The 13676-nt window shown below is 38.4% G+C and overlaps 1 protein-coding gene across 1 annotated transcript in view; it reads left to right on the top strand.

The window, feature by feature from the left end:
• Positions 1–13676, top strand: part of Stk39 (serine threonine kinase 39) — a 275200-nt gene that overhangs the window by 215634 nt on the left and 45890 nt on the right. Inside the window, exons 15-16 of the mRNA XM_005393429.2 lie at positions 6752–6804; positions 10924–10992. Of these exons, the coding sequence (XP_005393486.1) occupies positions 6752–6804; positions 10924–10992 (122 nt within the window). The remainder of the gene's footprint in view (positions 1–6751; positions 6805–10923; positions 10993–13676) is intronic.

Genomic DNA, 13676 nt, shown 5'->3' on the forward strand with positions numbered 1-13676 from the left:
AAATAAATAAATAAAATCATTGCTCAGGGAAAGCCCATAGATGACAGGAGCCTCACTTCCGAGCCATGCTGGGCTTGGCCACAGGTGCTGCTACAGTTGCTTCCTGGTTCTCTTGTTTCTGACCTGTGCTGTAGGTTCCCTCAACCTATCCTAATGTTGGTGCAGTTTTCCTGTTTCATTAAGTACAACAATTTTCTTCCTGAGCTACGCATTCATCTGCCAAGAATTCCATGAAGAATAGCTCCCTCGACCTGTTATGGTCGTTTTTTTGTTGTTGTTGTTTGTTTGTTTTTTTTTTCTGTACAACTTTAGTTTTCACAGTAACATTTTCTGTATATGTACGTTGTGTGTATAAAGTATTCATTTTTCATTACCTCATTTGTTCTAGTTTTTAAATTTTTGCTACTTTTTTTTAAATTTTAAAGAGAATAGTAAAAAAAAAGAACAATAGCAAAATACAAACAAAACAAAGCAAAGACAATAAAAGTGATACAGGGTTTCAAACCAAATGATAGGGATTAACAGTGGTTGTTATGTTATATATTGTTATCTTTAAAGAAGTTGCTCAGATTACCAGATGTAAGAATGGAAAGTTGATCAAACCATTAAAGAGAATAAGAAAATAATAATTTAAAGAACACTAGAGACAATACAGAGTTTCACTAGACAGAATGGTTGGAATTCCCCAGTCGTTGTTATATTGCATATTGTTGTTTTCACATGAGTTGCTCAGATTACCAGATATAAGCATGTAAAATTGGTCAAAATATATAAAAAAAAATTTAAGCATTAACTATTCCTTTCAATAAACCATCAGACATCAGCAGTACAGTTATTCCAGCTATCCTTCTATATACATATATATATCTATATATTGCCTTAGTACTTTCTTTGTCTTCTTTTCCTTATCCCAGTTGTTCCCATGAAAGAATAAATTTATTCTTCTTGATAGATGGTGGTGATCTGCCCTTGGTTAGTGATAGTAAAGTTGCAGAGAAATGGATGATTTGAGAATCTTAAAGAGGAAGAGCCCACAGGTCTCATGTGGTTGGTTGTTACTGTCATTTACAGCCTACAGAGCAGAAAGAAAGCAAATGTGAGGGGAGTAGCGATGTGTTCCGTTTTGGGTGTGCTGAGCTTTTCGGTGACTGGACATTGCATGGAGGGTTACTACATGTAGGCAGGGAGATAATGAATTTATAGCTCTGGGGAAGTACCTGGGATTGACGTATGGATTTGGAATTAATCATACAGGGAGAGAATAAGCAGAGAGTTTGGTAAAGGATGGAGCCATAAATCTTGAGAAGACAGGCAGACAGAGACAGAGTAGTATGTGGGCCGACCTGAAAGGGCCTGGGGAAAGCTAGAAAGAGGAAGTGTTTCAGAAGCCATGGGAAGAGGCCTTGTATAAAAGCCAGACTGCTATACTGTGTTAATTCATTCAACAAATGCTATCTGAGTGTTCTCAGACACGGAGCAGGGTGCTGAGGGACGAATAAGGCACAAAACAAATGGGGGTGGGGTTTGGACCTTATTGTCTGGTGGCTGAGCCAGGTGTGAAGGTAGTGATTAACCTTTGTGGGAAATGTGGTATTATAGCACAAGCCTAGAGGCTGGCAGAGCCCCATCTTGATGGGACAAGTCTACCACTCACGATCAATCACTGTAATATTTCAAAGTGAGTGTTCTAGAAGGTTCAGAGTTGTAAAAGAGTGAGCCAATGATTATTTATTTGCCTTTTTCTTCATAGAATTTTTTCTTTTTTTAACTGGGAATTAAAACTCAGGACCTCATGTTTGCCAGGAAGGTGCTATGCCGCTGAGCTATATCCCTGGCTTCTTTTAATAGATTCTTAAAAAAATACATCAAAGTCTTACTACTTCAGAAATTTTTATGTATTTCTATTGCCCACAGTTTGTGTGTGAATATCAGCAGAAATTATGTTTTATATTTGACCTCACTAATGGGTAGCAATAGACTAAATCTGGCTCACATATTAATGTTAAAGTTTAAAATTATGCATCAATAATTGAAACTATGGAATTTCATTCATAATGTCAGATTTCTTGTTTTTGTGAATAATCTGAATATTTGACAACAGTTAGCCTAAATTCCTGCTTGACCATACCCAGCCGGTTGTGGGCAGCTGTTGCTTCCTCTGGGTGAGGAACAAGCTTGCCCGCTGGCAAGGTCCCCGCGTCTCCCTGTTCTTTAATTCAATCCCTGCCTTACACTCAGTCCCTGCAGTGGAACTTAAAGACTGCGAGTGGGAGTATAAAGTGGTATAACTTAAATGGAGTGGGACTTACCTAGCAAATGGCAAATGTGTGTATCTTGTGACCCAGCAATTCACTTCTAGAAACTCATTTTTCTACTTATGTGTTTAGAAATTTAGGACAAGGTTATTCTTTGAAGCATTGTTTGTAAAAGTGGACGATTAGAAACAGTCTGTTTATAGAATGGGAACTGGTTCAGAAAGATACCGCATACAGTGGGAAACGGTGTAGCTGCACAGAAAAGACTGAGAAAGCACTGGATGAACGGCTGAGACATTCTGAGATGTATTATGCTAAGTTAAAGGCACGGAACAGAGCAGGGGATATTGTGTACTGCCATTTGTATTAAATATGTATATTTGCTGGTCTGTGCATAGATATCTCAGGAAGGGTACACAAAAAAGTCCAAAATATTTATTCACTTTGAGACAGGAATCAGATATTTGGATCGGGGGAGCTAATTTTCACAGTACATCCTCTTATACTTATTGATTTCCCCACACCCAATACTGGACATTAAACCCAGGGCCTTCATACTGACCTGCAACCCCATCCCTTTAAAAATTCTTTTTTTATTTTGAGACAGTCTAGATTTAAACTGGTGATCCTCCTGCCTCAGCCTGTAAGACCATAGGCTTTTATTTCTTATTTTAACAAAATAATTTTCCTTCTGTGTCCTGCGTCATTGATCTACCAATGAGTGTCACACCCCTATGATCCAGTCACCTCCCAAATCCCCACCTATGAGTTCTTGAAGCTCATGAGGCTTTACGTAGACATCTAGATATCAACTGTAACATTCCTTAACACATGTAACAGTTTTTAACCTTAGGATTTAAGACAGTTTTTGATAAGAGTCAGGAACAGCAGCCTGCGTCCTACAGCTGTTACTCCCAGATTATCTTTTCCTCAGTAAAGTTGCACAGGCATAGGTTTTGCCTGTAAATCATGCCTGTTTTCAGCTTCCCTGAAATCAAGTGTCCTGTGTGATATCAATTAAAGTAAATGTACTTTCAATTAGAGGTGTTAAGTGTAAGCCTGAAAAGATTAATTCTTTATAAAAGGATGACCTTCAGTTGTTAAATCCAATTAGGCATTTTTCCAACTATACTTCATCTTGATAGGACAAGTCTACCACTCACAATCAATCACTGCAACATTTCAAAGTGAGTGTTGTAGGTTCAGAATTGTAAAAGAGTGACTTGACTAGGCAAGCTCCATGGCTTGAACCACCGTGGACATAGGTGTAGATTCTTACTTTCGTAGTGTTAACATTTAAAGCATCAAGATGCACATGATGATATTCCTGGCACAGTTCTTACACCTCTTACCAGGATCTTAAGTATGACAGACTAATCTAAAGACAGATCAAAATAGAGAACAGTGCCATGAGTTAGTACTGAATTAAATTCTTCTGTAGTTTCTGTCCTTATGTCATTTCACTATTAAATACATCAGTAGTACTCACTTTCCTAGTGGTTGTTTTTTCTTATTGACAATTTCAGTTCTAATTTAACTTTTGCTCATATACAGCATGCAGAGCCAAGACTATTAATGAAGTGAATGTTGGTGATTGTTTTTGGTATTGTGCAACATTTGGGGGAATATTGTTTTCTCTTTAAAATGAAAGGAATTAAGCATTTCTATTTGTATTAGGTATTTCCAGCACAGAACTGTTGGTTCTCACTCTGCTAGTCATGAACGTAGTCACCCAAAAATGGGAGAGCCAATGGAGTCACAAAACCAAGAGTAGAAAACAAGCAACACCTCTTTGCATCACGCAAAAATGGGAGAGCCAATGGAGTCACAAAACCAAGAGTAGAAAACAAGCAACACCTCTTTGCATGTCTCAGAGGTGACTGTTGGAATCAAATGAGCATATGTGTATGTGTGTGTGTGTGTGTGTGTGTGTATATATATATATAAAATCTATCTCAATATGTACACATATGTATACATACACAGAGTCCACCCCAAAAATGTATACACACTTCAGAAAAAGAAAAATAACAGATGTCTGGAAGTTTGAGCACCCCTTGTATTTGTAGAGATCAAAGGTAACTTCTGTTAGTCTCATGATGTCTCAATAAATTTAGTGTTAAAATATTTATACAAACCTTTCTTTTCCTAAAGTGTGTATACACTTTTTTGGCAGACTCTGTTATACACATCCATAGTGTGTGTATGTAGTATATACAGTCATCCTTTGGACTGCCTTCAATATAACAAAATCTGCAGTTATTCAAGTTACTTATATACAGTGACGTATATATAGCATTCTTTAGTATGCTTTAAATCATCACTCGATTACTTTTAATATCTAATCCAATGGAAAATCTATTTAAATAGTTGTTCTACTACATTTTATTACTGACTTGTAGTTGTTTGACTCTGTAGATACAAAACCTGTGAGTACAGAGGACTAGTGCCTTCACTTCCTCCGTGTGTGTGTGTGTGTGAGAGTGTGTGTGTGAGAGTGTGTGTGTGTGTGAGAGAGAGAGAGTGCTGCTTATGTCTGATGCAGCCATTCTGGGAGTTCTTGAGACCCTTAAAAGAGCCCAGCAGGCCAAAAGTATTTTATAAGAATATTAAGAAATGCTTTATCTTTTTTGTTCTCATTCTTTCACATGCACATGTTCTCATTCTTTCACATGTCCAGTAGGGTTTTTTAAGTGGCTTCTTACATAACGTGAAACATCGCATCAGATTACAGAAGCACTATAAGAATTGAGCTGCTTTTTTTTTGTTAATGGGAATTGAACTCAGCACCTTGCACTTGCCAGGCAGGCACTTGTGCCACTGCGCTATATCTCAATTCAGCTATTTTTAAAAGATTTTATTAGTGTATGTATGCAGTACAGAATAGTGATGTTTATTTGGGGAATTGGTAAATGCATATAAGATACCTTGGTCATTTTTAATCCCTTTACCCTGTGTTCCTTACTTCCCCCCTCAGGAAGAATTCAGATGGCTTAAACCAAACATTACAAGGCTTACAAAAATTGAAAACAGTGTGTTCTTTTAACTGATTTATTTATCTTTTGGAAAGAATTTTTGAATTTTTTTAACATTAGCAGGAGTTAAGTATTGTCATCGTCAAATGGATTAATGTTTTACAAATTTGTCAGTTTTAATTTCTAATATAGTAAATTTTGATAGGCTTTAGATCATATACACAGAGCTCTTTAGGGGCCCTACATGCTTTTTAAGCATGTAAAAGGCTCCCGTGACTAAAATGTTTGAGGACTGCTGACGTACATCCATCAGGAATTGCAGAAGTCCCTTCTCCCATTCTGTCCCAAGAAGAGTGGCGACACAATGCAGGTGGAGACGCCTGTAAGGATGCTCGCAGTCCTGGGCTCAGGGCTGTCGTGTGGTGGCCTGGGTACTGTTCAGTTCTTGGCCCTTTGTTCCTTCCATTTGGTTTGTAGGAAGGTGTTAGAGCCGAGTCAGCATTTCTAGGTACTGAGAAGGACTTTCTTTTAATGAGCTCCACGTATTTTGCATCTTTCTGACCTCTTTGAAGTTACGCACACTTTGGATCAAATCATGGTGTAGGCACTGTTCAGTGACCAGGAGACATTATGTAGAGCTTAGATAGCTAAAGCTGGAGTACTGAACAGTCTGCTTAGTCTTGCCTGGCACCCCAGGAGGATGTTCAGGCCATCTCTGCCTCTGTCCTGGAAATTCTTGGCCCCAGAGCTAGTAGCTGGGTTCTTATGAAAATTACTAATGCATGTTTACTAATGGAGTTTCTTTTTTAGTGCAAATTTTTGTTTAACCTGTCTGTGTTGCTAATGTAGATAAAAATCCTACTCAGTTACTTCTAAGGCAGTGTCTTATTATGCAGTTTTATTAACTTTAACTCTATCTTCTGTTGAGAGGTACTTGTGATATTTTAATGTTCTTATAAAAATTTAAAACTAGCCTAATTATAGATTGCTGTCTGTCCTTATCATTTCTTGAAATTAATATGACTGGAAAACTTTAAATAGTGACTTTTTCTATCTCCTCAATGTCATTTAATTTTTAATTAAATATGTACATATAGTTTTGTGTAAGCATTTTATAAATTTTTTTTAAATGAAGTTTAAAAATACTTTAAAAACTTTAATAAAATACTGTTTTTTCAAAAAAGATATGAAAATGTGTGAGATATCATTCATTATAGACAAAAAGCACCTAAAATATTAAATTGTGAAATTACATTTAAGGTTATTTATTTCATCCAGATTTTATAAAATGAACTTTTTGGTTTTTAAATTCTGTGATATAAATATGTTTGTATAAGGTAAAATTAATCACATAAGGAAATACCTTTATTATGATAACTATCTCTTCCAGTCAAGGAAACTGGTAGCCCAAAACTGTAAAATGTTACTTCATGTTAGTAGTATCTTAAAAAATTGGAATTTATTTAGTTAGATTTAACTCTGCTCATTAGATTTTAATGTGCTATTTGTTATATATTTCAGAAACTCCAGAAAGGAACTTAATGACATAAGATTTGAATTTACTCCAGGAAGAGGTAAGTTTTAATTAAAAGTACTATTTTAGTGCTACAAGAAGCATTTTAGAAATTGATTGCAAGCATGTGATTATAATTTGCTACTCCAAAAATGTTTTATCTATAAAGGAATGAAAGAAGGAAAGAAATGTGGAAGAATGAAGGGGCTTTGGTAAGTGTAAGGACTTTAAATCAAACCATTGCTGGCTACATGAATCCCAGTGACACATGTGACGCATGTGTATCCACATATAAATTGGGTATATTAGCTCAGCGGTGGAAATCAGCACTGGTATGCTAATACAGGGCCCAAGGGAAATTAGGATGAGTGTAATGAGAAGCATGAACACTCTGAATGAGAGCTGATCAGGAAAATGGTGTCATCCAAACAGCTAACATACTTCTCTCTGTTCTCAGTTCGGGTTTCATGAAGCCTACACGGGGGAGTGTTTGTGGCCTCTCTTTGCGATAGGCTTCCGGGTAAACTCGGTGGGAACAATGCCAGTCTTGCAGCTGGTACAATTTGAGTATTTTAAATAAGTTATTACAGCTGCCTGAAGGCTAGATGAGTTGGTTGGTCCTTTGGCTCCTGAATGTCCAAAAGAATTATTAGTTTTTATTATCTCTTGCACCTGACAGAGAGCCCGGCATGCCAGAAAGTCTCAAAAAAATCTTGGTTAATGTATAGATAAATAGTATATATGCACAACTTCAAAAGATCACAAGGCAAATTGTCAGGAAAACTTAGCTTATAACCAAAATAAGTTAGAAAAATTTAAAAGGTATGCATATTGAATACCTTTGTAATGTATATTACTTTCATCTATTGTGATTTATATATATGTTAATGACACCATTTTATTTATTAGAGCTCCACATAAATTTCAATTTGATTTGAAAAATTGTATTTGCTGAAAGTTTGAAAACCCTCAGGTATAAGAACTTTCAGGGCTGATAGCTTGTCAGTCAGTAAACTGCCTTGACCTCGTTGTTATCATCTCCTGCAAGAAGACACAAATTCTGATACCTCTAGCAGCTGAAGTGAACGATGGACACAGCAGGAAACAGGAGAACCCCACTTAAATATCTTCATGTTCTGTTTTTTAAAGATACTGCTAGCCAGACAGAATATGCTCTTGGGCTATATGTCACCATAAACCCCTGGTTCTGATCTCTTTTCTTCTGCAAATGCCAAGATTTAATATATTCCCAGTATATTTAGATTAAACTAAATATGAAGTATTTTTTACAAAATAAATGTTCATAAGCCTGTAATGAATTTGCTAATTGATTTTTCTTTCATTTCTAATAATTTAGACTTGTTCTGTGAAATTGTACCATACCCATTAGGGTTATCAAAAAGCCTTCTATTTTGTCATAATGTAAAAATATTGACCAGGTAATGCTATGATAAAAATCTAGTCATTATATAATAAATGTTTCAAATAGAAATGACAGTTTCTTATTTTAAGGTTGCTTCTTTTCATTTTATTGCTTAAAATTGACTGTGGTAGTGAAATCAATTTTAATTTTAAGAGGTAAGAAAAAAATTTCTGGATTAGGAATATTTGTGGTTAAGATGGCCCTGTTATGCACTAGAAGGCCATTTGCACTGACTTTGGCAGTCTCACGTGGCAGGGTTAGATGAAGAGTCTCTGCCTTTGTGGTCCAGATAGAAAACATAGCACTGACTTCCACATGAGCATGGGCCTTATGGGCAGCCCTGCACAGGTCTGTTGTTAGCCGTCACCATGTCTGAATCACTGCGCCTCTGTGGTGACCGGTGCCATCGGTGTTTCAGACAGTGTGTCACTTCATGCAGTCGCATGTGCAGGACATTCATGGTGCACGTGCACATGAATAAGTGTATGTGGCATAAAACATACCACATAAACATAAAATATTCTCTGCCCTCATTTGTACCTATTGTGTCGCTATATGTTCTGGAAAACCTGGCATTAGCATATGATTGTTTAACCTGTTTAGAGATCAGGAATGTTAATTGCCTTAAAGAAAAAATAGATTACTAATGAAACATGAAATAATTATTTCACATTTCTGTTCTGAACTATTACTGATCTCTTAGTTACATGCATACAAAATGACTGGTTAATGGCATACACACAGATGTAGACTAATTCCCATCTTGGCCAGCTACCTTCCTATTTGCCATTTTGATATGATTCATCGGGTGCCCAAGAGTCCTGAAAATAGAAGGACATGCTATATACTTTAATCACGTGGGAACGTCTGTTTCTTTGGTGCTGCTTTAGTTCTAGCCTTCAGTGTGGCTTTGTTTGATTTATCCATTTTCAGCTACATTCTGTGATTGTAGCTCCTTACTCAAGTGTGAGCTCTTATTATTTTAGAGATGGCATAACATGTCAGAGTGCTTTGACAGATGATCAGTCAGTGAAAATATAAGGACTACCTGCTTTACGCCCAGTGCCTGCTATGTGTTGGGCACATAATTCAATATGCGCCTCTTCCTGGAGAATGGGGGGCATCCAGGAAGGAGGTTCTCAGGCTGAATGTTCTAGCAGCATCAGAAAGCGATGTCACATTCAGAACAGAGCCTTTTTATGCTACCAGTTGGTTCTGTGACAATGGGGATCACATCTCACAAAGAGACTTCTATATGCCACTGACAAAAAGGACAAAGCCCAAGACAAGCTCACCTTACATGAAATTCCATAGTGTAGTAAGATTCCTATGTATTGCTTTGCCATTAACTTAATTTTATTCAATCTCATTATGAAGTGGAGTCAGTAAAATGTAGAAAAAGAGTTCCTTTTGAAGTATAAAGAATATGCATTGAGTTTCAAATTTTTATTGGAGACTTAGGGAACTGAGCTGTGCGTGGAAGGGAGCAGAGTGCATGGGTGGGACTGTCGACGAGTTTCAGGTGACCTTTGGCTGTGGCATCATCAGCACCTTAACCGTTTGTTTAAGTAATCACCCCATGTCAGACACTGAGCTGAAAACATGAAATCCTAAGAATTGCGCAAGACAAGTATATGTTCTGTACAAGTATCTGTATCTGTACACTTGCGTGTGTGTGTGTCTGCACATGTGACATACACAAGTGTGAACACACATGCGCACACATAAGCTCCTTTACATAGTCACCATATCCAGTTTATGGTGAGGGTAGCTTTTGGTATGACAACATACCATCCAGTGTAGATATTTGCTTGATTCAACAGCTGTATCTTCAGATGCTCCCTGACTTTGGAAGACACTTCCATTCCTCCTTCATCTAGATTGTCACAGGTTGCTCAGCCAGCTTCTTCATGTCCAGCTACAGTTCTAGATGTGTGTGAGGATATGAAAAACCATTGGGGTTTTTACAAGTCTTTTCCCTTGTAAAAACATGGGGGTCTTTAATGGTTCTTTTGAGCATGTTAGAATTTCTCAATCCCCCTTTACAAAGTCTTCAAATAGAAGATAACAGTGTTGTCATATTCATTCATAACCTTTCAATTAAATCATTTTAGCTGCGTTCGCTTCCCACAGCTTGTTCAGTGCCATCTTTATGAGATTGCCAATTCCTGTCACTTATCATTGAGAAACTACATTATTTTGCCCAACCACATTTTCTAAGAGAACGATTCTGTTGCTATCAAATGATCAATGTCATGTTAAAGGAGTTTCTTAATAGCATGCATTTACATGGCTCATCTTAATAGTCCAGCAAGCTCATGAGCTGTTTATACCAAATATAAAGTTGTATCAGATGCTCCCCATCAACCTTTGCTATAAATTCTGACTCAGTAGCTAGTAATGATAGACAAGGATTGATGATGCCTGGAATTAACCTTGGTAAGAAAGGAAAACAGTGTCACAGAGAACAGTTACATTTTCTAGAGGTGCCTGTGAGGTAGCCAGCAGGCAAAAGATTTTGTTCAACCCAAAAGTTAAAAAAAAAAAAAAAAGAATTCCATGCAACATTTTTGAATAAATAGCCAGACACAAAGAGTGCACAGGAAAATGTATTTTTTTCTCCTGATAGAATCTGAATTGTTGAGTTAAAACTCATGTGGATAATTTTAATAAATGAAAAAATATATTTTGCATTGTACTGGATTGTTGAATTTTGTTTCATGGTTACTAATGCATATTCATTTCACATTTGGACAGATACGGCAGACGGTGTATCTCAGGAGCTCTTCTCTGCTGGCTTGGTTGATGGTCATGATGTAGTTATAGGTAAACTGTTTTTTTAGTGTGCAGTGTCATTTTGTGGTATATTAAATGAAAATATATCAAATGAAATGTGTTTAGAAGTAAAAGTTTTCACTAAGGAATGATTCACTCAATTTTGTAAAAGTTCTTTTTATGAATTCTTAAGTGAAACTTCATTTAAGAACTACATACAATTTTTTTTCTTCCAAACCTCTCAGTGTAATTGTCTCCTGTTTGTCTGGATGTGACTTAGGCAATGAGGAGCCCCACTTACTGAAAATATTGCAGAGTCCTGAAAACTCAAAAATCCATGATGTAATGAAAATAAGATGCTGTAATGTCTCTGCACTGAAGTATGGGGACCTCTGAGGGTCTTCCTCACAGTTTCTCTAGTAAGCCTTTGTGTTGGTTTCCCCAGGCTTCATCAGTGTTAATCATAAAACCTTAAGGTCGGAGGGGTTTTAAGCATCATTCAGGCCAGTTCTTTTGTTGTGTAGTTAGGGAAACAAATTCCTAAAGAGAGTCCAGTACTTTGTTCACAGCCAAGCAGCTGGGCTGTGCCAGAGCCACTCTGAAATTATGGGGTCTTGCTATCACTTTTAGAATCAAAGGATAACTTTCCTGGGGAAAAATAGCTTGACCTTATTTGTGTTCTCCTGGTGCAATAGATGTCATTTTATATTTTAATTACTGATTATTTGACAGATACAGTGTGCTTGATCCTGTCCCCTTTAACCAATTGCAGCATTTCTCTACTCTCTCCTTCATCATCTATTTCCCTCTTTACTAGAGATGTCACACCCACATATAAATGTTTTTGTTTTTTGAATTTTGAAAAACACCCTCTTTTCACCTGACTCTCCATATTGCTGCTTTCCTCCATCCCCTGACAGCAAAACCTTTCAAAAGAAATTGCCCCGGCCTTCAATGCCTTTATGACCATGGTCTCTTGAATCCACTGCAGTTAGATTTATTTCCCTACTCCACTGAAACTGTTGCTCTGAAAGCCATCCTTGGGGAAGACACACCTGGCAAACTGAATGGCAGAGGCAGCGGTAGGTGTGGCTGGGGTGGAGTTAGCCAGGATGGATAAGGAGGACCTGCGGCCTGAGGACTGCCTCCTTCCCATGTCTGAAGGTCACTCCCAGTGCTCAACTTATGTGGTTTGTCAACAGCATTGTTTGACAAGATTATTTGACAGGGGTTCTTCTCCGTAATAAGCTTTTCATTGTTTGGTTTGCTTAGTTTTTAGTATTCTTTGCACTGAGCTAGATGCCCAGCACTGCCCCTCCTTTAATTTTGAGACAAAAATCTTACTAAGTTACTGATGATGGGATCTGTAGTCCTTCTGCTTCAGCCTCTCACACTGCTGAGATTACCCACCTGTACCACCATGCCTAGGTTTTTCTTTGTTTTTTTAAAGCTCTACTCCACGCCATACAGGTGTTTCCTTTTTTGTTGGTACCACCTCATCTTGCTGACCTGTAAATCTTGATGTGTCCAAGGATGCTTTCCTTGGACCTTGTCTCTTCTCTCATCACTTGCTCCTTCATCTGGTCTCAGGTTACGTACCTGCTCTTGTGGCTGGGATCTGCAGTGTCCCCAAAGCCTCCAGCACTGGGAGGTGCGGCTGTTGGAAGGTCATTGGATCTCGAGGGCAGGACACTGTACCTCACTCGCTGTTAGGTGGTGGGGCCGAGTTGCAGGCGGGTCACTGCAGCTGTGACCTGGAAGGGTGTGTTCCTGCTGGCTCCTTCCTTCTCTCCTGCTTCCTGGCCTCTGTGATGTGATCGGCTTTCCATTGCTTCTCTGCGACAGGCCCCTCCATCGTGTTTCTGCTTTTGAGCCTGCTGACCACAGACTAAAACTTCTAAAACTGGAAGCCAAAATAAACCTTCTGTCCTTTAAGTTGTAGGTATTGAGTATTATGTCTCAGAAACAAGAAATGACTAGGACGCTTATTCTCTGACTCCTAAATTTGTATCTGTGACCTGGACCTCCCCTCAAATCCAGCTCCCTTCACGCACCTTCACTTGGAAGGGTAATAGACATCCAAACTTTAATTCACAACTCCAAAATCCAGCCCCTAGCGTTTCCTCCCAGTCTGCCCCTGCAGAGGTCAAGCACTCTCAATTCACGTCAACTCCATCATTTCAGGTGTGCAAGCCACATACGCGGGAGTTGTCCTTGACTTTTCATTCTCCGCATCTACTGCCCAAGATGGGGCCGTTACCCACCGTCCCGCTTCCCATCCTGTTTCAAGCCCTCTTCGCGTCTGCTAGTTGACTTGTTGCATTTGTGTCTTCTCTGGCATCTCGGTTTCTGTCCTGTGTCCCTTCATAGTAATGGTGCACACAGCATTGTGACTATACTAAAAAACCACTGAATTATACCTATTAAAAGTAATTTTATGTGAGTTACATTTCTATTGTAAACCAGGTTATAGTAACCCTTTAATAATGGCTCCTCACCTTCCCCTCAGTGGTCTGCAACACCTGCGTTATGTCCCATCACTTCTTGGGCTTCCTGTCTGCTACTCTTCCCCCTGGCTCATTGCTCCTTTCCCCAGCCACATGGGCTTTTACACTCGCTGCTGCTGCTTCCCTCCCCCTCTCCCTCCTCCTCCTCCTTTTCCTTCTCCTCGCCTTCTTCCTTCTCCTTTCACTATGCTCTTTTTCCAGTATCCGTATGCTCACCCCATATCTCCT

This window comes from Chinchilla lanigera, unplaced genomic scaffold, assembly GCF_000276665.1.
Source record: "Chinchilla lanigera isolate Chin_1 unplaced genomic scaffold, ChiLan1.0 scaffold00048, whole genome shotgun sequence".
NCBI classification, from domain to species: domain Eukaryota; kingdom Metazoa; phylum Chordata; class Mammalia; order Rodentia; family Chinchillidae; genus Chinchilla; species Chinchilla lanigera.